The sequence below is a fragment of the Equus quagga genome, chromosome 9, assembly GCF_021613505.1.
Source record: "Equus quagga isolate Etosha38 chromosome 9, UCLA_HA_Equagga_1.0, whole genome shotgun sequence".
In the NCBI taxonomy this organism is placed as follows: Eukaryota; Metazoa; Chordata; class Mammalia; order Perissodactyla; family Equidae; genus Equus; species Equus quagga.
Window position 1 is genome coordinate 72607464 of NC_060275.1, and position 24419 is coordinate 72631882.

At 42.3% G+C, this 24419-nt stretch overlaps 1 protein-coding gene across 1 annotated transcript in view; it reads right to left on the reverse strand.

The window, feature by feature from the left end:
- RGS7BP (regulator of G protein signaling 7 binding protein) overlaps positions 1 to 23913 on the reverse strand; it is a 101965-nt gene extending 78052 nt beyond the window's left edge. Inside the window, exons 1-2 of the mRNA XM_046670933.1 lie at positions 23745 to 23913; positions 22692 to 22858 (exon numbers count right to left, since the gene is read on the reverse strand). Coding sequence (XP_046526889.1) covers positions 22692 to 22858; positions 23745 to 23909 — 332 coding nt within the window. The 5' untranslated portion in view covers positions 23910 to 23913. The remainder of the gene's footprint in view (positions 1 to 22691; positions 22859 to 23744) is intronic.
- Positions 23914 to 24419: the final 506 nt, after the last annotated feature.

Here is a 24419-nt window from a genome sequence, read left to right on the forward strand (position 1 = left end):
ACTATGGAAAGTGACAGGAGGAGAGCCTCTCTCCCTCTACCTGCAGCCAGGATGCTGCACATGACCAGCTGCGCATTCCTACAGGGATTTGAAGCTGCAGTGTGTCACCTAGGAGGAAGAGATGGTTAGGACTCATTTGGGGCAGCAGTGTCCATCTTGGCCAGCCAGTTTCTGCCAGGTAGCCTGTGTAATCTCCTTGATCTGTGTGCATTTTCCCAGCCCTCCCTCACGTTCCCCATTTGATTGTATGATCTCCCCATAACCTTTCAGTAAATTCTATTTGCTTAAGATATCTAGAGCAAGCTACTCTTGCTTGCAAAAAAAGCCCTAATTCATACATCTCCTCAATTACTGACCAATAACAGGGCTAAATCAACTCCTGGCAGTTATAAATAAAAAAGGGGGAAAGCAAAACGTCATAAATTATCTAACAAATTTGAGTCACATTCAGACATTATTTGTGCTTTTCCAGTCATGACACAGTGGAAAGTCTAGTGGCCTTTGAGTCAAGAGGTTATGAGTTCAAGTACCGACCCTACCATTTATTGACTTTGTGACCTTGGGCAAGACACTTAATTTCTATGAGCGTCCATTCCCTCACCTACAGCACAAGAATAAAAATATCACACAAGTGTATTCTAAGGACAATATGAGATTATTTTTATCATGGAAGCTCTTTTAAAGCTATTTTTATCATTCCAGGCCAAGAAAATCTCTTCTATATAATCTCATTTTGTACATAATCCACACCTGCCATATATTTCCTAGTTTATTTTTTGCATATAGCCTGGGAGGTAAAATACTAGTGGCTTCAAAATCTAGTTTAAAAAAGTACCTCATATCATTACTTCCAATGTAAGCAGTAAAGCTTAAACTATGTTGAAAAGATGAGTAGATGACTTCGTTGCTTCTCAATCCAAAAGCTAAGTTTATATTTGACCCATCTTATCTAATTCCTCTACAGACACACACACGTAGAGCATAGCTCAAACCATAGCTCATTTGCCTGTTGATCACTTTCAAAGCTACCATCTGAACTTTGGCTTCAAGTTTAAAATTAATGTGGTTGAAATGTTTTCCTGGTGTATTGATGTCATTTAGTGCAGAATTAAAGTCCTGCCTGTGGAGGCTCTCAAGTGGACATAAGTGGAAGTTTTCTGGTCATGCGATGCAGGCACAGCTAAAGGAAGGTTGTGAAAACTGAGGCGGAGATGCAGTGGAAGGGAGGTGGATGATGCTGGCACAGAAAGGGTTACAATCTGAAATCCAGTCATGATGTAACATAAACTGTTTCTGGGCAGTTGAGGTAACTCTTCCAGCAGAGGGCAGGAAAAAGAAGGGGAAAGACAGAGGGTCCTGTGTGGGGGCTGCATTCCATTGCCATGCCCTAGGAACATCCCTTTGAGGGAAGAAGAGAGATACTAGGAGCCTTGTCTGCTCAGATGGATCCTTTGGCTACGCCAGTGGTTTTCCAACTGGTCTATGCATCAGAATCACCTGGGAATCTTCAATAAATTCTGGAGCCCAGGTCACACCCCATACCATGTAAATCAGAATCTCTGAGGGTGGGATCCAGGCACTAGCAGTTTTTGAAGCCCCCAAGGTGATTCCAAGGGCATCACAAGTTTGGGAACCGCTGGTCTCTGGTATTCTCATACCCAAATTTATTTCAATAAAGCTTGCGAATTGAAACCATCAACGTCAAAGGTGTTTTTTCCCCATTCCTCTACCTGGTTCTGGTTCTCTTGAACATCGAGCCTGACAACAAAAGTCAAGATACATTGGTTATATCATATGCATAGACTGTGTTATTCTGAAAACATTTCCAAAGGCCCAGTCACTTTTATAAGAGAAAAGTACTTGTCTTAAACTCATAGTCACTTTCTAGCATAATTGCCTTTATCGGTGGTTTGTCATTTCTCGAAGGCATTCTTTCTGAAATGAAATATTCTATTCCTGGTGTTAAACCACAGAGGGATTATTCTTGAGCACTTGAAATAATACCCTTTTTTTAGTACTGAAATGGTGAAAAAATACATTTTTCTAATCAAAATATAATTTTCCAAACTATGTTTATCATTCCCATCCCAAACTATTAAAGCTATAAGCTTGTACAATTCTCTTCTTCTGGATTATAATGAAAACCTCATCAATACCGAAAAGTTGTTTTCATTAAGGAATATTAGCGTAAGGTGTAATGATGAGAGCTGGTATGTATTGAGCACTTATGATGTGCTTGATGTTTTCCTTAGTGCTTTACCTACATCACGTCACTTAATTCTCACAGCAGCCCAGTGAGATTGATGCTATCATTGCCCTCACTTTTTCAGGGGTGGAAACTGAGGCTCGCAGGGGATGAGAACACTCTGAGGTCGCACCCTGGGTAAGTAGCTAAGTTATTCCCGTCAGAAGCATGCGTGAATGAACAGAAATTCAGTGAGCGACTGTGTGCCTAACTGTGTGCTAGGTCCTTTCACTGACGTCTCTCATTTCATCTTCAGAACCACCAACGCACCAGGAAAAAAGTATGACAGCAGGCTCTAAGGAAGAAAACAGATCAAAAGGCCTCTCTGCTGGCTCTCTGTCCTCCTGACTTTCTCCCTCCTGTTTCCTTTCTAATTATTCTCTCCAATGAAATGGGGGCAGCCCCGCCAGGACCCAGAACAAGTACTGCGGCAGAAATGCTCGCGCTCATTTTTTCTCTAGATCCGTAGTTCTAAATCAGGAAGATGAACACGTCTAAGGCAAGTACATTTTTGTAGGTAACCTAGAGGACAAGCATGAGGTTTTTGCATATAGCTGCCTAATAAATATAGGAGCTGGATAGAACTCTACATATACCAGTATAATTATTTTTGAGATTCTACAACTGTATTCAAGACTGATATTCACGGCTTGGCATGTGTGAGTAGGTTTTCCTTCTTAATAGTTAATACAGAATATTCAGTGTTACTGAGAGTATAGAAGACACAGACGTATAAAAAGAAGAAAATGAAAGTCACTTATCTAGAAAGGAAAAACTAAAGATTCTGGTATATATCCTTGCAATTATTTCTATTTACATAATTTTCATTTTGTTTCAAAAATGGGGTCACACTGTAAAACCGTTTTATAATCTGCTTTTTTCACTTAATGCCATTTTAAATATCTGCATAATATTCTAGCACCTAAGTACATTATTTATTTAATTAATCTTAAATTAGATATTTAGAGCATTCCTCATTTTTCACTGTTACAAGTGATGCTGTAATGTACATATACATTTTGGCAGCTTAAAGGCAACTTAGAAATGATATGATCACTACAGCCCAGAGTAGTCAAGGGAATTGATGCAAATTACTCAGTTGAAAGCTTGGCTGAAACTCTGAACCAATTATCAGTCCAGGCCTCTTTCGTCTAGACCAGTGGTTCTCAACCCCTGCTGCAGGTACTCAAACCACCTGCAGAGATTTTTAAAAACAGCACGTCCTGCCTCGCCCCCAGACGTTCTGGTTTAAGTGATCTGGGGTGTGGAGCCCGGGTATCGGTATTTTCAAAAACTCCAGGGGCTCGAATGTGCAGCAGAGTTGGGACCAGAGCTCTACACCAGGGGCTTCTGGAATCAGGACTCACAGAGAGATGTCCTGGGATCCTCTCAGCTTTTGGTTCTGCAAGTTAAGGGGGGAACTCGAAACATCCTACAATTACTCTTTCTTGAGCTAACACCCAAGTATGTTACTCTGGTGACTTCTCAGTCAATTTTCGTGGGGGATTTGGTCTTGAAAGTTGAAAGAGAAGTGCATATTCTAGTAACTGCTCAGGTTTTAGAGAGCTTTGAACGTTTGCTTGAGTGCTAGCACAGGGGAAGTGCTGGAGGGCAAATGAGCTGCAGCTTGAGGAAAATCTGAGTGTCTTGGATTTTTCACTTGTACTCACAGCTACAAAGCCTTTTAGCATTAGTGTCAGGTCTCAAAGGCTCTGAGCCCCCTCTGCTTGATGGCAGCCAGCCTCCCCAGGCATCTCCAAAAACCCTGGGGTTGTGTTTCTGTAAAATACTGGTAGGTGTCTAAATAGTCCCATTAGTTGCTCACTGCCACAGTAAACTGGCCTGAGCTTCTGCAGCCTCAGGCCCCAACTGTCCCTCGGAGGTGCCAATCAGACTAGAACTTGGCTGTCACTGCCACTGCCCCTTCCTGGCTGCAGTGTAGCTGGAAATTGATGGCACCCTGAGGCTGGGGGAAGTGGAGCTTATCCATTACTCCTCCAGGTCAGAGACTGCAAGTTAGAAAAAAGACTGCTCGCTGTGTCTTCCATTTATTTGAAGAAGCACCTGGAAGCAAAGTTAATTGGACTGCAATACTCTAGCATTTAGTGATTTAGCTTTCAGTTCAAAGGCACAAGTTCCATCCCAGAGCCTGGGCTGGGAAGAGTTAAGGGGCCATGCTATACTCAGAACACCACTCTCTTAGAAATTATTGCAAAGTGGTAGATTCCTTCTTCCTTATGGTGGATTTGCCCCTGGGAACTCCCTGCTGTTCCTCCTATGATCGGGATTCTTCAGATCTGTATAATTCCTCAGAACACCAACTGAAGGTAAAGGAGGGAATACGAATAGGGAACATTGTGTACATTTACAAGCGATAGAAGAATCTGCGTAGGCTCAGCTCTGATTAGCCAGAAATTCCTTAAAGACAAATACCAAGGAATGGTTGGAAAACAGTGCCTGTGGGGCAGTGGACAGAGCTGTGGGCTAGAATTCAGGAGACCTGGTTCTCATTCCAACTTTGTCACTCCCAGGCTGTGTGGCAGAAGGCAAGTCACTGCACATCTCAGAGCTTCAGTTTCCACATATGTAAAACAGGAATAATAATTCCCAGCTCATAGAGGTATAAAAAGGATTAAATGACATCATATTTATGCAAGCACTCTGCATCCTGTAAAGCACTAGAACATCCATGGTGATAGTGGGTTTTATTTACTCAGTAAAGGGTAAGTGTACTTCCCAGGGTCCTTTGAGGCTCCAAGCAATCATGGAATGGTACGCAGCACCCACTTTAGCTCTCAAGCTCTAGGCCCCAAAGAACCCCAGCAGTGGTAGGAAGAGTTAAGGGTCTTTACGAGACCTCCTGGGAAGGAATATGAACCCCAGTAACTGTTCTTCCAGTTGTTTACTTGACCTTTTTAGACTGCTAAACTAGGTTGGGGATGTCCCCACATCAAGAATATCCTCCCTTATCTCTTGCTTATTTGCTATCCCCATCTCCACCTCCATCATCAGTATTTGCATCTGTGGTTATGCCTGGAGGCATCTCTTTGATCCCTGGAGGAAGTAGATTTGAGTGGGAAATAGACCCAGGCAGAAGGAAGAAGAAGTGGTGGGTTGAATGGTGTCTGTTCATCACCTGGACTCTAGAATAAATTTGAACCTCTGTGAAGAGATGAAGTAGAGGCAGAAGCTTCAATAAATATGTCAAAAGTTTACGAACAGGGCTTTTTCAAGCCCCAGATGAGCAAGTGTGATAGAGAGTTGGATAAGAGGCCATTCTCCGTCTTCAGTATGGAACCCAGTACCACTCTGCCAATCTGGGGCTGGGAGCTGTCAGAGCACCTCAGGACAGTTCCTTCAACTAGTTTCTCAAGATGATGGCATGGAAGCTGTGCTAAGGGGCCTTTGGGCAGTGGGCATGGACAAGTGGCAGGTGAAGCAGGACAGGGAGAGCAGGGCTAGAAGAGCACGGTACCTGTGATGACAGACTTTTTACGGGGCTCATGTGCACCATCTCTTTGGGTACTAATATAGTAATAAACAACAAAATGTTTTAAAGCACTCTGAAAGCTTAGGAGTTGGGACCTTACTGACTCAAAAACCCCAGCAGGTATAACTGCATCAGCAATATAATACTGATGTTTGAAATGTTGATGTTGAATCATGAATATAGATGCTGAATCTATAACTAGAAAGAACTATCAAGAAAAAGTTAAATTATTACAGAATCCCAGGATCTTAGAGTTTTCAAGAATTTATAGGTCAGTCATTTGATCCAGCTTCTCTACAAATGCATAAATTTCCTCTCTAAACTCTTTTCCCTCCGTGGGTGCCGCTTATGCCTTTTTAGCCACAATCCCCTTCACCTTGGTCTCATTTCACCTGAATACTTTATTGAGAGAGGGAGGGATAGGCAGGAGGAAGGCCAAGGAAAGAATGGATGACCCCCTGGGCCACATTAAATCTTGAGACTTGGAACAGGGACACTGAGTATTGGAAAGGAAATGTTTGATGCAGGTTCCACACTTGTAAGCAGAAAAAACTGATCATAGAATGAAGACTCTTTACTGAGAGAATTCAGAAATAGCTATCTAGAGATAACCATGAACTCTTTTGTGAAAATTGACATGTGTCAGTATTTCACATATGGTATTCTGTCTCAGTTAAATCCTACCAGCTACTAAATCATATAAATAACAAGAAATCAGGATAAGAGAGTATTTTTCCCCTTTGGGATTTCATTTAGATAAAGTAAAACATGCATGCCCAATATTCAAAATTCATGTGGACCCTGAGCTCTGTTATATATTTGACAGGCTATTTGTCTTGATCTTGATGATGATAAGATCAGTGGCTCCTGTTTGATACAAGAGAGTAATGTGTGAGCTACATGATAATTTAAATAATTGTCTTCTTAACAAAAGAGAGGGTCAGCTTGCCTTTGGGACAAATGTACAAATATAAGAATTTCTTTCCTTAGGTTCAATTCCAGAAATGTTTAACATGTTCCTAAGGCTAATTAAATATGGTTGGGCTTAATTAACTAACAATTCAAGGCCAAAATATGTTTTTTCATTTTTTTATATTTGGAAGATTTTTTTTTAAATGAGGTGACAAGTATTGATAAGTTTTAATACTCCACAATGTGCCATTCTGAAAGCAACAAGGAAATTAAGAAGGTGATACAGGTCACAGTTACTAATATAAACACAAAACGATAAGACATCCTGGCATTTCTCTTATTGTTCACATCCAACAAGCTGCAAATATTCTGTGCAAGCAAGCAAGTGACAATTAACTAGGTAGACAGTAAGAGCTGAGGGCCACTTTTAGTGGGCAGAATTTTCCTGGTGGGCAACATTTAAAAATCGTGATATTTCACACACAAACGTGAGTTCGCAGGTTCTCTTAAGGAAAAAGCCACAAATATGGCACATTTGGCCCACATTTCCACATGGGAGTCAGCAATCAATGAACCCCGGGTGGCAGCCGCCTGCTTCAGATCTCCAAGCACGTGCTCTCCAGCTCACCACCGCCCCACCTTGCCCACTTCACTTTTCCACAGTGCCTCTTTGGGCCCCTGACAGACCTGTGTGGAGAGCTTGAATTGCACACTGCCTCCAACCACTAACCCTACTACTGCATATTCCCTTTTTTTCCCCTTCAACTTTATTCCTTTGTCTCTTGGCAGTACCAACTCTTTAATCAGCATGGTTCCCAAAGAGCTAATTAGTTCCTCTTTCCCCATTTTTTCTCTTCTTTTTCAGCTAAACCATTCTCCTTTCCTGCCTCTTTCCCTTTCGCATCCCACAAAATTTCCTTCTCAGAAGTTGGAGAACTCCTTTGTCTGCTGAAGCATGAAGCGAGACTTTCCCAGAATGAACTGTGATGGCACTTCTTTTGGAAAGATTACATCTAAACAGATAATCTGGGTTTGTTTCACATTTTCACATCAGATCTACAATGGTGCCTGTACAATCACCTAACACTAAAATTCAGAGAATAATTTAAAGCCACTCTGAGTCTGAACAGACTTGGTAGCTTCAAACATATTTCATCCTCAGAAAACAAAAGATTGAATCTATGAATATAAAAACAGTTGATAAGGCTTGTTTTATGGAGGGAACATTTGCCGAATGAATTTGCATTATGGTGCCTGCTGTGGCCTAAAATAATCTGAGCAGTTTCCTCATTATTCAGTGATGGTACAGTACTCAAACAGATGCAGCCATTTGAGTTCAGATTTCAGATAGTAAGAAAACATGATTTATGGTGAAAAATGTTCACGGGAGTCATCCAGTTTGAAAGATACAATAATCTCCATAGCCTGTTGCTCTGCATGTAGTACTCTCAGGTGAGGGGCGAATGAGTCTTGATTCCTGATTGTGTGCTGACTGGCAGGAGCTACTTCAACTCTCCCCTCTTGCTACGCACACAGAGAAGGTTTCTTAAATGTCCACAGGTGATCCCCACACAGCTACACTCTGAGAATTATGAATTCAGCCATCTGCTGTGGTCAAGGGAACTGACCCAGTGTGATGGTTAATTTAATGTGTCAACTTGACTGGGCCACGGGACACCCAGACAGCTGGTTAAACACTATTTCTGGATGTGTTTGTGAACGTGTTTCTGGAAGAGATTAGTACTTGAATTGGTGGACTGAGTAAAGCAGATGGCCTTCCCCAATGTGGGTGGGCATCATCCAATCTGTTGAGGGCCTGAAAAGAACAAAAAGGTGAAGGAAGGTTGAATTCTCTCTCCCTGCCTGACAGCTTGAGCTGGGACATCAGTCTCCTGCCCTCGCACTGGGACTTATACCATTGGCTCCCGTGGTTCTCAGGCCTTTGGACTCTGACTGGACTATACCACCTGCTTTCCTGGGTCTCCAGCTTGAAGACAGCAAATTGTGGGACTACTTAGCATCCATAATTGCATGAGCCAATTCCTCATTTTACAAACACACACACACACACTTCCAATTGGTTCTGATTCTCTGGAGAACCCTTACTAATACACTCAGTTTGGGAGAGACCTTCCACTCATCTCTCAGTAGCGTATTTCTCTCTTCCATAGAGGGGACAGCTGTACTCATATTAACTATGCATTCTCAAATTGCAACCACAGAAAGAGTGTGACCATTTATATTTGCCTCATCTAGCTCATTTTGGGGGGTGGGGAAACTCTGTTGTGGTCCTCAGAGGGAAGGCCTTTCTACACCAGCCATGATGTTTGAACAGGACCCAGATGAGGATGATCATGAAACCAAAACAAATAATTTTCATAAAAGTTAATAAAGTGCTAGTAAGAACAAGAGTGTTAAGGTGATTGATTGTTGACTCACTTTCCCATTATTCATTTCTTATCCCACCTGCTTCTTGTTATAGCAGAACAGGACAGACAGGAGTAGCATTTTTTTAAAAAAAATAATTCCTCTTCAAAAAGAAATAATGACACAAAACCCCAAATGTTTGAAGTGTATAATTCAAGAGTCATGAATTATACATGATTATACACCAGGGATAATTTTAGGAATTTCTATTTTCTACCTAAATTTTTTCCACATCAGAAATATTTTAGTGAGGATAAGGGGGAATGGTTTATTCTTTAATTCTAAGATAAATAGGAATTTTCACAGTCATAGAATAATAGGAATATGACATTGAAGACGAAAAGTCAGAAATTATCTGTTTAGTGATAATGAACATCTGAGAGAGAAAAAAACCATGAGCTTCACATAATTCCTCAATTTAGTGAGTGGATGGCAAGAATGGAAATGAGAATTCCAAATCAAATTGGAATGCTTCAAAATTAGACCCACTAAGGGAATAAAAGAGTCTAACACTCAGAGCTCAAGATTTAACAAGCCATCATTCTGGCCAAAAACTGGAAATACCATGAGGGGGGCAATTCAGATAATTACTATTATGATTTTAAACTCCATTTGCTGGGAAAGTAGGAGCTCTTGTGGGTTTATTGACAAAGGAATAGGGTATTTTAAGAAGTGGTGCTTTGAGATTGGTCTAGTAATCTCTTCCCAGTCTCATTCCTTATGGGTTCCTCCCATCTTTTCACCCAATTTCTAATGTAACTTTCTTGAGTGTTCCCATTACCCCAGTGGGAAGCTGTCTCTCCTTTGAACCCCTCCAGCACTTGGTACCATTTTTCACTCTCACCTCCATTTCTCTTTTCACCCCCTTACTCATCGACATCCTGAGTGGTATTGGGTGGCCAATATCACTGTGGTAATGGGGTGTCCCACTCTTCTTCAAATGTCCTCTGCTAGGAAGAAGCAGGTCAGTTCTTGAAACTCAGAATTCAGCCTAACTAGATCTAGGTCAACGTCTGCTCTGACACTGTCATTTCTAGGACTTGCATAGGGAAATGAATAAGAAAAATGGTGCCCAAGAATGGAGCAATTTGAGTAGACATAGCATGGAGGAAGAAAATCTGAAAAATTCAGATCCCAGAGAGAAATGCTGAGGACTCAAGAATGCAGAGCCAAGAACAGTTCACATTCCACTGGCAGCTTCGGTAAGGCCATAATTTTGTTATTTTTCCTGTCTGCCGTTTTCCTCTTCCCAGCTTAGGAAACTTTAAAAACCCTCAAATCAGCTGTGTGCTGGCTGAAGAGGTCCTTGTCCTGAAGTGTGTCCAGAGGAGGAGAGAGACTGAGTGGAAATAATACTTTGTGGCAGTGAAAGGGAAGGAAAGCAGGTAGGCGTATCCTGGGCTACTCCAAGAATGAGGATGTCCAGGGAAACAGCCCAGCATAGTTTCAAGAATAAAGACCTGGCACCAGACAGACCAGGGTTCAAACCCCAGGCCCACCAAGAATCTTAACCGAATATCTCAACTTTCTGAACCTAAGTTTACTACAAAATGAAGCTTTATAAAATATCTAGCATTCTGGGCGCCTGGAAAGCTTCCAGGTGTGCCTCATCTAGAATCAAGGGAAAGCCCTGGAGCCTCATTTGCTTTGGATGGGACCACCATCTTGGAACCATAAGGGAAAAGTCAAAAGAATCATAAGGACCATTGTCTTGACATGCTCAAACTGATGAAATAATCCCACCTCCCCCTCTTCTACATACTTTGCTCTCTGATTAGGCCACTGTAGGCTTGCCTCTGTTCCCTACAGGTAAATGCATCTCCTAGCCAACATGGCAGCCTTTAAAAAGGCCATTATCCCGCTGGGATAATAAAGATGAAGTCAGGGTACAACACGCAGTTGGTTCTCAGCACATTTAAACTCCTATTTCTGTTTCCCCTTGGTTCAAGACAGACAAATAGTGTCCCCTAAGGTTTACTCATGGCAGGAGGCCTAAGGCCACATAAATGACCAAGAAAGGACATTGCTACTTGCTTTTCAAAGCTCAGTCCAAACAGCATCATCCCCTCTGTGAAGTCTTCTTTCCCAGCTACACCCACTCAAGCAGAGCTGATCGCTGCCTCCTTTGTGCCTCCACTCTATCATCTACATATTTCTATTGCAGCATTGATCACTCTCTTTTGCAGTGATTTGTTTACATGTTGATCTAGGCAGTATGCTCCTCAAAGGCAGGGACTGTGTTTTATTTATCTTTATACCTCCAGAGTCTACAACAGTATCTGGCCCATAGTAGGTGATCAATGTTTAACAGAAAAATGAACAAACAAACCAAGAAGGAAATGAGCAGGAAGGGGAGGTGGATACTGACATCCTTCTACTTCTTTCTCCCCACTGCAGGACTCTTTCCTCAATTCTCACATCCAAGCTCCCTACCCTTCCTGTCTCCCCAGTCCTGGGCCTCAGGAAACATCACTTTGGCTTATGGATTGGAAAATTTTTGTCCTCACTAAACAGCTAGTATGGAGAGAGATGTATAGAAATCAGATCATGAAACTTTATCCAGGAAAGCCACATGACATGGTCTTGGCCAAAGAGATGTTCATGGAAGTTTCCGTGAGGCATCTGAGAAAGTCCTTTAAAGACAGACACACTTAATTGTCTTATGTGTTTGCCTTTTGTTCTCTGTCCTTCCTACCTGCTGGGAACATGGACACGATTTCCGGAACTAAAGCAGCAATCTTGGGACCTCAAGGAAAATGCTTGGCATACTACAGAAATCTCCATCTCGATGTCTTTAAATCATGAACCAATACTTGCAACCCCCTACCCCTGGGTTTTTAACTATGTGAGAAAAATAAACTCTTATGTGTTTAAGTCACTGAAATCTAGCCTATGTTGCTTGCAGCTGAAGACAATTCCAAACTGATAATCTGGTCTTCTTTCTTTTTCTCAGACATGCCACGGTCGGTTCATCTTAGGACCTTGCACTTGCTATTCCCTCTGCCTGAAATTCTTTTCTGTCAGATCATCACATGACTAGTTCCTTCTCAAAGTCAGATATCAAGTTAGAATGTCACCTCCTTAGAGGTGCCTTTCTGAATAGCCTATCTGAAAATAACTACCCCCAGTGTACCTACCATTCTTTAATAATGTCATCCTATTTTGTTTTCTTCATTGCATTTATCACTATCGGAAGTGTTCTCCCTTTTGCTTGTTTCTTTTTGTCTTAGTTCATTCAGGTGCTATAAAAAAATACCACAGACTGGGTGGCTTATAAACAACAGAAATTTATTGCTCACAGTACTGGAGGCTTGGAAGTCCAAGATCAAGGCACCACGGTGGTTGTGTTTGGTGAGGGCCCTCTTCCTGGTTCATAGCTGGTGCCTTCTCACTGCGTCCTCACATGGTGGAAGAGGCCAGGGATCTTTCTGGAGCCTCTTTTATAAGGCACTAGCCCCATTCATAAGGGCTCCACCTTCATGGCTTAAGCACCTCCCAAAGGCCCCACCTACCAATACCATCACATCGGGCATGAGGATTTCAACATGTGAATTTTGCAGGAACACAAACATTCAGACCATAGCGCTTCTTGATCACCCCCACTGTGAATGCAGGTAGACAGTCTCTATTTTTTTCAGAACCACTGTATCTCTAGCACATAGAAAAGCATGTGGCATATGGTAAGTGCTCTATGAATAGGTTCCCAGAAAGGGAATGACTTTTAAAGGTGGAAATGAATGTATTTCCCCATAGGAAATACTGTCAAATACGTTGAATAGGTTTATAATTTAGGGAGGTATGGGTTAAATACCGTTTATGACCTAACTACTATATGTAACATTGCTTATGTGAGATAATGAGTTTCAAGTTCAATTTCTCTTAATGAACTCATTATAATCTTGATCATAGACCATCTTGCAGCTTATCCCCATATCCAGAAAACCCTGCCTCCCTGCCTATTATTCCTAATAGCTCATTGGATTTTAACTCCTTCATAAAATTTCTTCTTTGATTTATTAAAGGAAGTTTAAACAGTTTTTAAAAAGAGTCCCACTCAATCTCAAGTAGATTTATTTTTTTCAAATTGATTTCTTGAGTGCCACTACTTATACTCCTTGCAGGTCCTATCCCATTTCACATCCTGTCTTGTGAAAATTACACTCGAGCCCTTTCAAAGGCACCTTGCCTAACTTCCTGACCTCCCAAGTGGCTCCTGAACCTCTTGTCTTTCCCATGGGTTCATTGAAAAGCAGCAAAATCTTCTTAATCCTTTTGGGACCATTCTTTCTGTTCCAGTTATCACGTGAGGAGCATCGTGGACTATGTATGATGAGTCTGCAAGGGAAACCCTGACATTCAGGAGAAAATTATTTCTTTTAATAGCTAAAGAGTATGCTTTACATATAGAAGCCATATATCTAGGCTAATAGGATAGAGCCATCCTGTTACACACACTGAAGAAATAAAATACAGACCAGTTTGAGTAAGTAAGGAGTTTCCAAGTTAAGTGGTAAAAGCTAAGTCCAGAAATACAGGTTGGGAACTGTGGCAGAGATTCTCAGTTGTTTCTCAATATTCATTCTCTCTCTTTTCCTTGGTAACAAAGTCTTCCTTTTATTTAAGGTGGCGATGACTACAAAGATGCATTTCCCAGTCTCCCTTGTAGTTAGGTGGCCATGTGATACAGTTCTGGAAGAAGTTTTGTCTGGGTGTGCTTAAAGAGAGCTGACTCAGCTGGGGAGTGTGGCCTTTACCCTTCCTCTTTTCTTCTAGTCTGGAACTTGGAGGATGGCTGAAGCTCCTGTAGTGACCTTCCATCATAAAGTGACGTTGAGGATGGAAGCCGGAAACTAAGAATGGGCGACAGAATGATGATTTCATGGAGCCACTACACCAGCTCTGAGGTGCCCATTCTAGGGCTGCTTTTCTGTCAGAGAATAAACCCTAGTGTCTTTAAGCAACTGCTACTTTGAATTTTTTGTTAAATTAGCCAAATATAATCCATTTTGATACAGATGCTCCCTTGGGGAGCTTTAAAATACATCCCAACGCCCAGGAAGCATCCCAGATCATTTAAATCAGAAACTCTGGGGATAGAATTCAAGCATCAACATTTTTTCTAAGCTTCCCAAGTGATTCTAATGTGCAGCCCAGGTGGAGAATCGCTGCTTCAGACCGACAGGCCTTATATTTAGCACGTTCAAGAATCTCCCAGGAGATGGGGTGGTGCTTGTTAAAAAGTTGGATTTCCAGGCCTCACTCCCCAGAGATTTTGGTTCTTTAGGTCTGAGGGCACCACAGGTGATTCTGAGACAGGCCACCCAGGGACCACATTTGAAGGAACACGCTTAGGCAGTAGAGAACCTTTGGAAGTTTTAAAGCAAAGAAATGACAAGATCAGAGGAGAGTTTTAGGAGGATTAGGCTGGATCTAGTGAGTAAATTGAAAAGAAGAGGTGAAAGATGGAAGGTAAGGAGACCAACGGGGAGGCACTACAGTAGTTGGTGGCCGGATGGGACACAATTCTGACCTAAGAGGGTGGCCAGAGAAATGGGGAAAGAAGGAGAGAAATAGAAAACTGAAATAGGTAAAACACTGCGGGACTTGGTAACCAACAGAATAGGGAGGAGGGGGACTTCATTCTTCATTCCTAATGACTGCAGGATACACTAGGGGTCTGACTTCCGGGTTAGTATGTATTTCCCCCTTTTGCTCAAACTTGGCTAAATTGGTATAGGTTATCAGTTTACTATGTATCCACACCTGCAGATGTTAAGTTGATTTTTGTTGACTTGATTGTATCTAGAGCTTCCCATTAGATTGGAAACCTTTATTTGCTAAATCAGCTCTTCTATTTAAAGGCTCAGACACTATATCCTAACAGGAGTCTATTTCACAAATAAGTTTAGTATCTATCTATCTATCTATCTATCTATATATATACACACACACACACATATATATGCTTAGTTTATATATACATATATGTATACAGACAAGTAATGTACATATGTGTATATGTATGTATATAGACAAGCAATTAAATGTTTTTCATGAGATTTTATTTTCTTTTTAAGACATGTCCTGTAGAGCCGAGAGACTAAATGATCTGAGTGGCAGTACAGTTACTGCTCTGGAGCTGTGCTTTATGTAGATATCTTTTTGGATGAGACCTAAGAGTTTAAAAAGTAGTTTTAAAAGGTGATCTCAAAGGTAAATGATTATTCAACTATTCAATACAAAGTCACCAAGCTGAAGATGTTAGGGAGACATTTCATCAAATAACCTCAATTAAACATAATTACTTTATGAGTAATTCTAAAATACACACTGCCCGCTGATTCATTGTAATGAAGAACACCTATGTATGCCTCAGAAATCGATCTCAGGTGTGCCCTTCAAGCCCTCTGTTATTTAAAAACCAATATATTGGTTTCACAGTTACAAACCAGAAAAAAATAACACTCAAATGTAATAGAAATATCATACATTGTAAGCTAATCTAATTTCTCGATTCTTACTAAAATCTGTGTCAAGACACAGTTTCTTTTAAGAATAGATTTTTAAATACCAAGTAAACTTAATAAACTAATGAGACACACATATCCTCGCTGAGCTTGCCACTCACAGATGAAACACAGCCCCGCTCTCTTGTACTTCACAGTATAAATATAAAGGGACGATGACTTTTCCAAAAGTTCGTTTTAGATTTAATTTTCTCTCTAATTGGAACATCTATTAAGAAGGCTCTAACAAGGTGAAAGTCATTCAATCTGTTCAAGACATAAAAAGGCTAAACTTCAACAGGCAATGGCAGAGCACTCATCTAGATTCCACGTCACATTTAGTTTCGTTGCTAATAATAGCCCTCTGCTTTGGTCTGGAGTGAGTCAGTATTTCGTCCCTGGCTCCAGAGTACGCTCATGCTTCTTAAGCCACAGTATGAGCACCACTGAGGGACCCTACTCGCTCAGCTCTCCCGCGCACACCGGAGAAAGTGAACACTCTACATGTGAACTGTCAGATGCCTCTCTGATTCCCCCTAGTATTCTCTCCGACAGTTGGAACTTTTGTTCCACCTTCAGATATTAGTCACTAAATTGGTTAAGTAAAGGGTTAACCATACGGGGGATTCAATACCTTCGTGAACACGTCCGTTTCATACAGAAAGTATTCTATTCCATGATCACAAACCCCATCCCTCATATGAGCTACAATCTTGCAAATAACAAAACATTGGGCATTGGGAAGTCTTTGTGTGAAAGTGTTGAGGGAATCTGTGGATAGTCCCAGGCAAAACTCCATCCCCACCAGGCAAAACAATCCCAAGTGTGCATTCTGCTGCAGGTGAGTCAAGGGAATTTGCTCTGGGTTGAACTGTGTCTCCTTCACCCCCCAAACTCATGTGTCAAAGCACTAACCCCCAGTACCTTAGAATGTGGCCCTATTTGGAGATAGGTTTTACAGGTATAATCAGTTAAGTTAGCACGAGGTCTTACTAGAGTAGGGTGGGCCTCTAATCGGATATGACTGGTGTCCTTATAAAAGGGGCAATTTGGACACAGACACACATACACAGGGAAAGGGACACGTGAAGATGAAGGCAGAGATGCTTCAACACGCCAAGGAACACTAAAGATTGCCAGCAAACCACCAGAAGCTAGGGAACAGAAGCAGGTTCTTCCTCCTAGCCTCAGAAGAAACCAACCCTGCCACAGCTTGATCTTGGACTTCTAGCCTCTAGAACTGTGAGACAAGAAATTTTGTCATTTAAGCCACCCAGTGTGTGGTACTTTGTGATAGCAGCCCTAGCAAACTAATACAGAACTGTTCTCCCATCATCATCTCTGGTGAATAGTATATTCTTTTGGAGTAGATATAACTGGCCTTTCACTATTTGACCAGTGAGAATTAAAAATTTAAAAGCAAAAGCTTTTAAATGATAGGAAGGTAACAGAAAGGATAGAGTGAGTGGCTTGGCAGGCCTGCCAACCAGGCCTCTTTTACTAACCCCAAAGGCCTCCTCCACCATGTGGATCAAAGAAAGCTGAGGGAGTTGGCTGCATGGGCACCGAGCACTTCTGCACTCCACCACCCCACGTAATTGCTGCCGTCTCGGCCAGTGTGGAACAGGAGCATACCCACTAAGCTGCAGCTCTCTGTCATCCCTCTCCTCACTCTCCCAACTTCCTCGCAAACAGCAGGGAACCGACTAGAACCAGCTAGAAGTGGGAATGGAAAAAATAGAGCAGAGAAGTCAAATGGGAATCAAACAAAACTAAAATAGGCCAAAAAAAGAAAAAAATAGAAGAAAGACTATGAGGAGAAATGGAAGGAGAAAAGGAGAGAAACATAGGCATGGCTGGTCAGGAAAATAATTGCTGGAGGGAAAAACCTGAAATCTGTGGATATGGATCTCTAGGATATGCATTATATTGTTCCAGAAGGCCGTTAGGAAATTAAGATTCTTCTTGTGATCATTGTATGTCGCAGCTCGACAAATTATTTCTGGAATTCAATCACCTAACTTCCTGCAGAGTGCTTATTTTCATAGCTCAGTTCTGTAAACAAAGTCTATGTGATGCTACATGAATTGACAGAGAACACTGAGTGATGGAGCCAGAAGACTCAGAAGCCATTTAAGTCAACCTTCTCAGCGAGCTGTACCGAGAATTGAACAGACTTATCCAACATCACACAGCCTATACCAGAACTAGGCCAAAAGATTTTGTAAATATTATTTGATTTATGAAGAATCCAGGCTGATTTATACAAAGAAAATATTTCAAACTACTTTCGAGCCCTCACATCTCCCTATGATTTTTAAGGTATTCAAGAAAAAGCCTTTTGATAGCCATCTGGGAAACTTCAAGGCAGAAAATTCTTCAGAACATAAGGTAAGAAACTAAGGTAGACAAAAATTTTTTCCGGCCAAAATATTTATTTGAAAAATATTTGATGGATTAATCTTTTTAATATAGACGGATCTGGACCACCTGAATTTTAAATGTCTTATTAATAATTACACCGACACCAATCTACACTTAATAGCATTTATTGTACTAGATAGGCTTCTAAGTGCTGGACGTATACTAACCACTCAGTCCTCCAGTAACATATGATTTGGTCTCTTTATTTATTAACCCCTTTTTGCCGATTAAGCAGCTGAGGCAGAGAGGGACAATGACTTTGTAAAAGGACACACTGTTTGTGAGAGGCAGCACTGAGATGTGAACACTGGCAGTCTGGCTCCAAAGTCTATGTACTTAACCACTGTACCAGACTGTTAGTTACCACTTGGAAGCAATTTGTATACCAATACATATGTATCCCTAGTAAGTGGCAAAGCCAGGATTTTATCCAAGTCTAATGTGATTTAGAGTCAATGCTCTTTTCCATCACACCATACTGCCTCTCACATTATCATCCTGAAACTTCACTTTGACCTTCTTGAGCAGCCCCTGACAGAAGGTAGTGATATGAAGATCCTGTCCAACAAGACACCATAGAAGCAGAATAGAAAAGACAATTCTAAACCACCAGCCATAGCATGATCTCCGTCCAGGGTTTGCTGGAGGATATTGGCTCCACTAGGTCACACCTAGCTTGTGTGCTGTGCTCCTCTCTCTTCATTATCAGGAGGTGGTGTGGTTGGTGGAACAGGCACTAACCACGGAGCGACAGACCTGGGTTCCAGTCGTAGACCAGCCTGGAACTGGCAGAGTGCCATCGACAGGCAGGGCATTGTGCTCCCTGCTTCATGTACCTGGCTCCCTTAATCCTCTCAACTACCCCATGAGTGAGCATGACAACAAGTGTACAGATGAGGGAAGTGAGATTCAAAGAGTTAAGCAATTCCATCAAGGTCACAAAGGAGGGTATTCAGCCCAGGTCTGCCTGACTGCAAAATCTGTACGTATTCCAGGCAAGTTGCCTCTAACGTCACTTTAAATCCTCTGAATCTCAGACTTCTCAAATAGAAAACAAGGAAACTGTGCCAAATCAGTACTCTCCGTGCCATGGAGCCCTAGGGATTCTTCAAAGGTGTCTTAGAAGTCATTTTGGGAAGGAAGTCCAAGGAGACAGGGCCCAGACAGCCACTTACACCTGATGTGTGTGTGCGCACGTGCATGTGTTCAGAGCAACGCCACTTGACCTGCCTGGTAAATATGGCTTTCCACACTTAGAGTGAAGGGCGGATTTGGCTGCTAAAACAAATTTGGGGACCACTCTATAAGTGACCTTTAAGGCTCCTCTGAGCTTTAATACCCAGGAAGGGATCAGTGTTGAAAAGGTGCAATAACTATGGTAAATCAAGCCAGGCAGAGGAGACTTCAGATTCACCTGGCTAGTTCTGTCCAGAAAACATGCAATGGCTTTGAAATAAAAGGCTGTGCCCAAACTTCCACTGATCTAAACACAATTTGAGAAAGTGTTTCAGTTGCGTCTGTGAAAATGGCCTTCTTACCCAGGGCCAACTAGTGAGAAACACAGTCTGAGTTTTCTTCTCTTGTGATTGCCGTTCCTTGAGGGTTTCAACTAGTCAGGGATGAAAGTGATGCGGTGTTTGTGGCTTAATTCTAACTCATTGCTTTTTGTCTTCCTCTCTATTTATCTTGCCTCATCCTCTTTTCATCCCGCCCACCTTCAATCTTGTCTCCCTCCTCTGGCCCCAAAGCCAGGTGGTAGACAGCAAAGGAGTGGGCTGTGTTGGTAAGAAATGAGATAATTCATTTATTTCATCAAGTCCTGCTTTTCCCCCATCTGTATTCCTACACAGAGCAAAGCACTGGTGCTTGGATGCTGGCTATGGGGCAGGCATCTTGATGAATGCATGGAGAGCCTATGCATTCATTCCTACAGCTCATACCCCTTTCACTAAAAGCTGCATTTGTAGAAGAGAATAAAGCCAACGAAAGGCAAGTGTTAATCACAGTGATGGTGATCACACCTTTTTAAAAAACACTTATTGAGGTGTACTTTACATACCATAAAATTCACTTATTTTAAGCATGCAATTCAATGATTTTTAGTAAATGTACAGTTGTACAACCATCACCCCAGCTCAATTTTGGCACACTTCCATTACCCCAAAAAGTTCCCCCAAGCTCATCTGCAGTCACACCCTGTTCCCACCCCGGCCCTCGGCAACCACTAATCTACTTTCTGGTTTTTATAGATTTGTTTTTTCTGAGCATATGCATGGAATCATATAATATGTGGTATTTTGTGACTGGCTTCTTTCATGTAGTATACTCTTTTTGAAGTTCACCCACATGTTAGCATGTCTCAGTACTTTGTTCCTTTTTACATAACATTTTTTGAATGGCAGCATTACATAGAGGAAAGATCATGGATTTCAAAAGCATGGAAACACGGGGCTGATCAAAGTTATACTAGTTCTTAGTTACGTGACTTTGGGCAAGTTCCCTAACCTCTATGAGACCGATTTGTGGAATAAGGATAGCAACCCCCCTCTCAGAGGATTATTCTATGAACTAGCTGGATTGTGCCAGTAAATAATGGGCAGTCAAGAAATCCAGTCTTTTTCTCTATGAATTCCCCCAAGAACCTTTGCTTTTCTCCCTCTGCTTCAAATTTTAAAATGAATCCTACAGCCTCCCTACCATCTTTCGCATCAGGTTGAAATGACAGCTCACATAACTAGCAATATCAGGAACAGAATTCCGCCAAGGGGAATCACATCCTTCATTAACGGATCCCAGATGGTGAGGAGCTAAAGGGATTTCCTCCAATTACGTTGCTGTCATTTGTTAGAAAGAAGGTCAAACTGTATTTAATTATTATTTTAAGGAGGAAAGTGTTTCAAATTTTACCCTACAACATTTTATAGAGTTGGTCTCACCTTTGAAAGGTTCTAAGAACAACATATTTTCCCACTAATTCTTATAAACCTTCATGAGAAACATCATATAAAACCTATGAACATCAATCTTCAGATATCATGCAAACAAATAGCAAAGGCTACAAACCTCTGAGTAAATAAAATCCACCTCAAATCTTTGAAACTCAACTTTTAGCCAGTAGTTTTGGGCTTTTTATTTCTCAGACCTTTAGAAGAACCTGAATTTCATGTGTGTAGCAAAGCAGACTAAATCGAACTCCTTGTCCATTTCTTCAGTCCACTTTCTCCGATTAGAACATGTCACCAATTTGAGTTCCGACTTAAAGGGATCCTGCATATAACCCCATCGTACACTCCTGGATGCAAAGTTTATAAAGACGCTGTTCCCTGAGCATGAAATTCTCCGTTCTAAACCTGCTTTTCCTCCTAAATGACTGTTTCACTACAGTTTATAATCGATCACTATTCCCCTTCTTGTTTCGGATTGTTTGTCTTCCCTTTTTCCTGGGATTTATCACAGCTTCATTTCTTCCCCAAATTCCTGAAACACTGAATTCCCTTCCACCTCCGAGATTCACTTCCTAAGTACAATTTAACAGTTAAAATAGAAAAAGATGTCCTCTCAATATTTCTACTAAACAAAATTGTTTTGTAACATTTCTTATTTATCCCTCACTTCCAGGAAATTAGCATGGTATACCTTTTTTCATGATATAAAATGCCTGTTGTCAAAAGTAAACTAGTTACTAAGAGAGGCAATCTTTATATCAACCAATAGTCACTCTACATATTTCTGGTGTTAAAGATGGCAAAGAGTGATTCTTTCAAGTAAATTAGATATCATTCTTACAAGTGATCAGTCTGCAACATTATCAGGTGAGTCTGACTAACTTGAACTTCTGTGATAAAGCCACACTCACACAGATAAATAGATAAAGGGCCATATCCAGATGGAATCAAACGCTTTAATGTATTTATGTAGGGATTCCTATGTTTCCTTGCTCTATATACTTATCTGAAAATAGCAATTGTTAACAAAATCCAAGATTGAGAGATCAGTAAGAAGTGGTTAGAGTTCCAGGAGAGTTTTCACTCACCTAAAAGAGGCTTGGGAATCCATAAATGGGGTAAAAATAAATAAAAATAATTTGGGAGGGGGCATAAACAGCTGAGGTTTAGTTAGGTTTGTGAATTCTTCCAATCTTTAAAAAGCTATTCTTATGTTAAAACTTCCCTTTCGCATACTACAGTGAAGACGGTAATTTATATCCAAGACTTTATTTTAGGGATTTCATTTTAAATGGCATCATAGGAATTTATCTCATGGTATAAATAGTTTAGTAAATCTGGGATTTAGCAAAGATTTGTCTCTCCACTGCACAGGCCTTTTGTGCAGAAGACGTTTAGAACCAGATGACAAAATAATCTTGAGGCATGACGGTTTAACTTCAGTTTGATGCCCAAACATCCTGCAAAAAAGTCTTAAGCCCCAAATTCCAGTATATGACCAACACATGGAAATTATATGTTTTTAAAACATCACTTAATGACCCAAATCTTCAATACATATACGAAAATCACACAACCTTCAGATTATAATTTTGCCTATAGTTTGTTTATATCTCTCTAGAGAATCCTGATCTCAGGGTGACTGGTGAAAACTTCAGTTTTGCAGACATCATCTCTGAGGCCTTGGCCACCATAAATATCTATCAGCATCCATGCATCAAATAATGCCAAGAGACTCCTACCCTGAGATGGCAGCGAGTTTTTGGTGTGCCTGTCGGGCCATTTCACAGCCTTTGGTTCTTGTCTTGTGCATTTCTGCTCGGAGCGAGGGGCAGCTGACCGAGACGTCCCCAATAGAAATGACCAACTCTCGGTACAGGGCCACTTGCGTGTTGAACTCTTGGACAAGCTGGAAAAGAAGCGTTTCTTTCACTAAAGACTGAACGGAAAGTTTCCTATTCTAGCGTACGTAAACCCGAGCTCTCACTGACCCCTGAGCCACTTCCCTGGCTCTCCAGTTTAAGGAGCCTACACATTATTTAAAGATTAAGACACAAAGATGGTAAGTTCTCTTTGTCCAAGGCAAGTGTTTGTTTTTCATCTCGGTCAAGTCTGGTCATGGAAGCTCTCTTTCCAGACCTACTTGCCCCTACCCGTTCAGACTCAGTTTCTGAAGAGCAAGAGTGTATTTGGGGAGCTACCATGCCACTCCCAGGTCACTGGAGACTGATGGTGGGAACTCTCGCATAGAATGCTCCCCTCTACTACCGCTAGGATACGAATTTGAAGTTGCATGGGGATAAAGGCCAAAGGTAGGTTGTAATAGGCAAACCATTCACCTCCTGCGGGCTCTGGAGCCTGACAGGAAGACTGGTCACAGCTTCTGCGTTGGAACCTTCGTCCCTTCCGCAGAGCCCTGTGAGGTCCGTTTGGGTTTGTTTGCTACTGTCTCCCCACAGAGCAGCACCCCCACCTCTCCATTCCCTCCTTCCTTTAGTGAGCAAGTCAGTTCACCGCGTCTTTCGCGTCCACCATTCTCCGAGGGGGTAGAGGCGCGACCTACAGCCGCTGACCCCAAGACCTTTGCCGTGGCACTTCTTTGCGGGGCCATTACGACCCGGTATCACCCGGAATCTGGGGGACTGCAGATTTTAAAATAGTACATGTGCGCGTGATCGGCATGGAGGCGCTGAGGGTGGGGGAGTGGCTGGCGTTCAAGCAAACGATTAATACATGCAGTTCTCCCACCTCCAAAAAAGAAAAAAAAAAAAAATAGAGGCATAGTTTTCACCTACCATCTTGCAGTCGTCCAGGGCTCGTTGGGTTTTGTGGGCGCTCTCGGAGCCGCTGCCCCTGCGCTCCCAATCCCCGCTCTGCAGCGGGGGCTTGCTGATCTGGAAGATCGAAGAGCGGGTGGACCGGCTGGGGCGCTTTTTGCGCCCATTCGGTGCAGAACTCATGCATACACATCCACCAAGCCGAAGCCGCTGGTGCAGTGCGCCCCGGCGCGGGCGGCCCGGTGGTTACCCTGCGCGCCGCCGCCAAGCAGCAGGAGCCGGGACCGGAGGCGCGGCGCTCACAGGGTTGGGGCTGGCTGCGCGGGCGGGTAACCTTCAGCTTGAAGGAGAGCCGGGGAAGCGCTGGCTGTGCCGTGCAGCATCTCTTCCACTAGCAGCGAGGAAGGGGCTCGGTCAAGTTCTGCTCAGCAGCATTGCCGGCCCTGTCCCAGGAGCTGGAAGCTGGTGCGGGCTCGCACCGCCTTCCCCTCGGCATGGATTGCAAGGCTGGGTGAGAAGGAACGAGCCGCCCGGTGGTTCCGAGTTTCCATTCAGATGGGGGAGCAGCTTTCAAAGCCTCTGCTGCAAGGGGGGTGGGGGGTGGGGGGCGAGTGTCGCTCTTGCCTCAGTGTCTTCCCGCAGCAGCGCTCGTTTGTCTTTCCCCTCCCTCCCCCGTCACCAGACCTGGAAGGC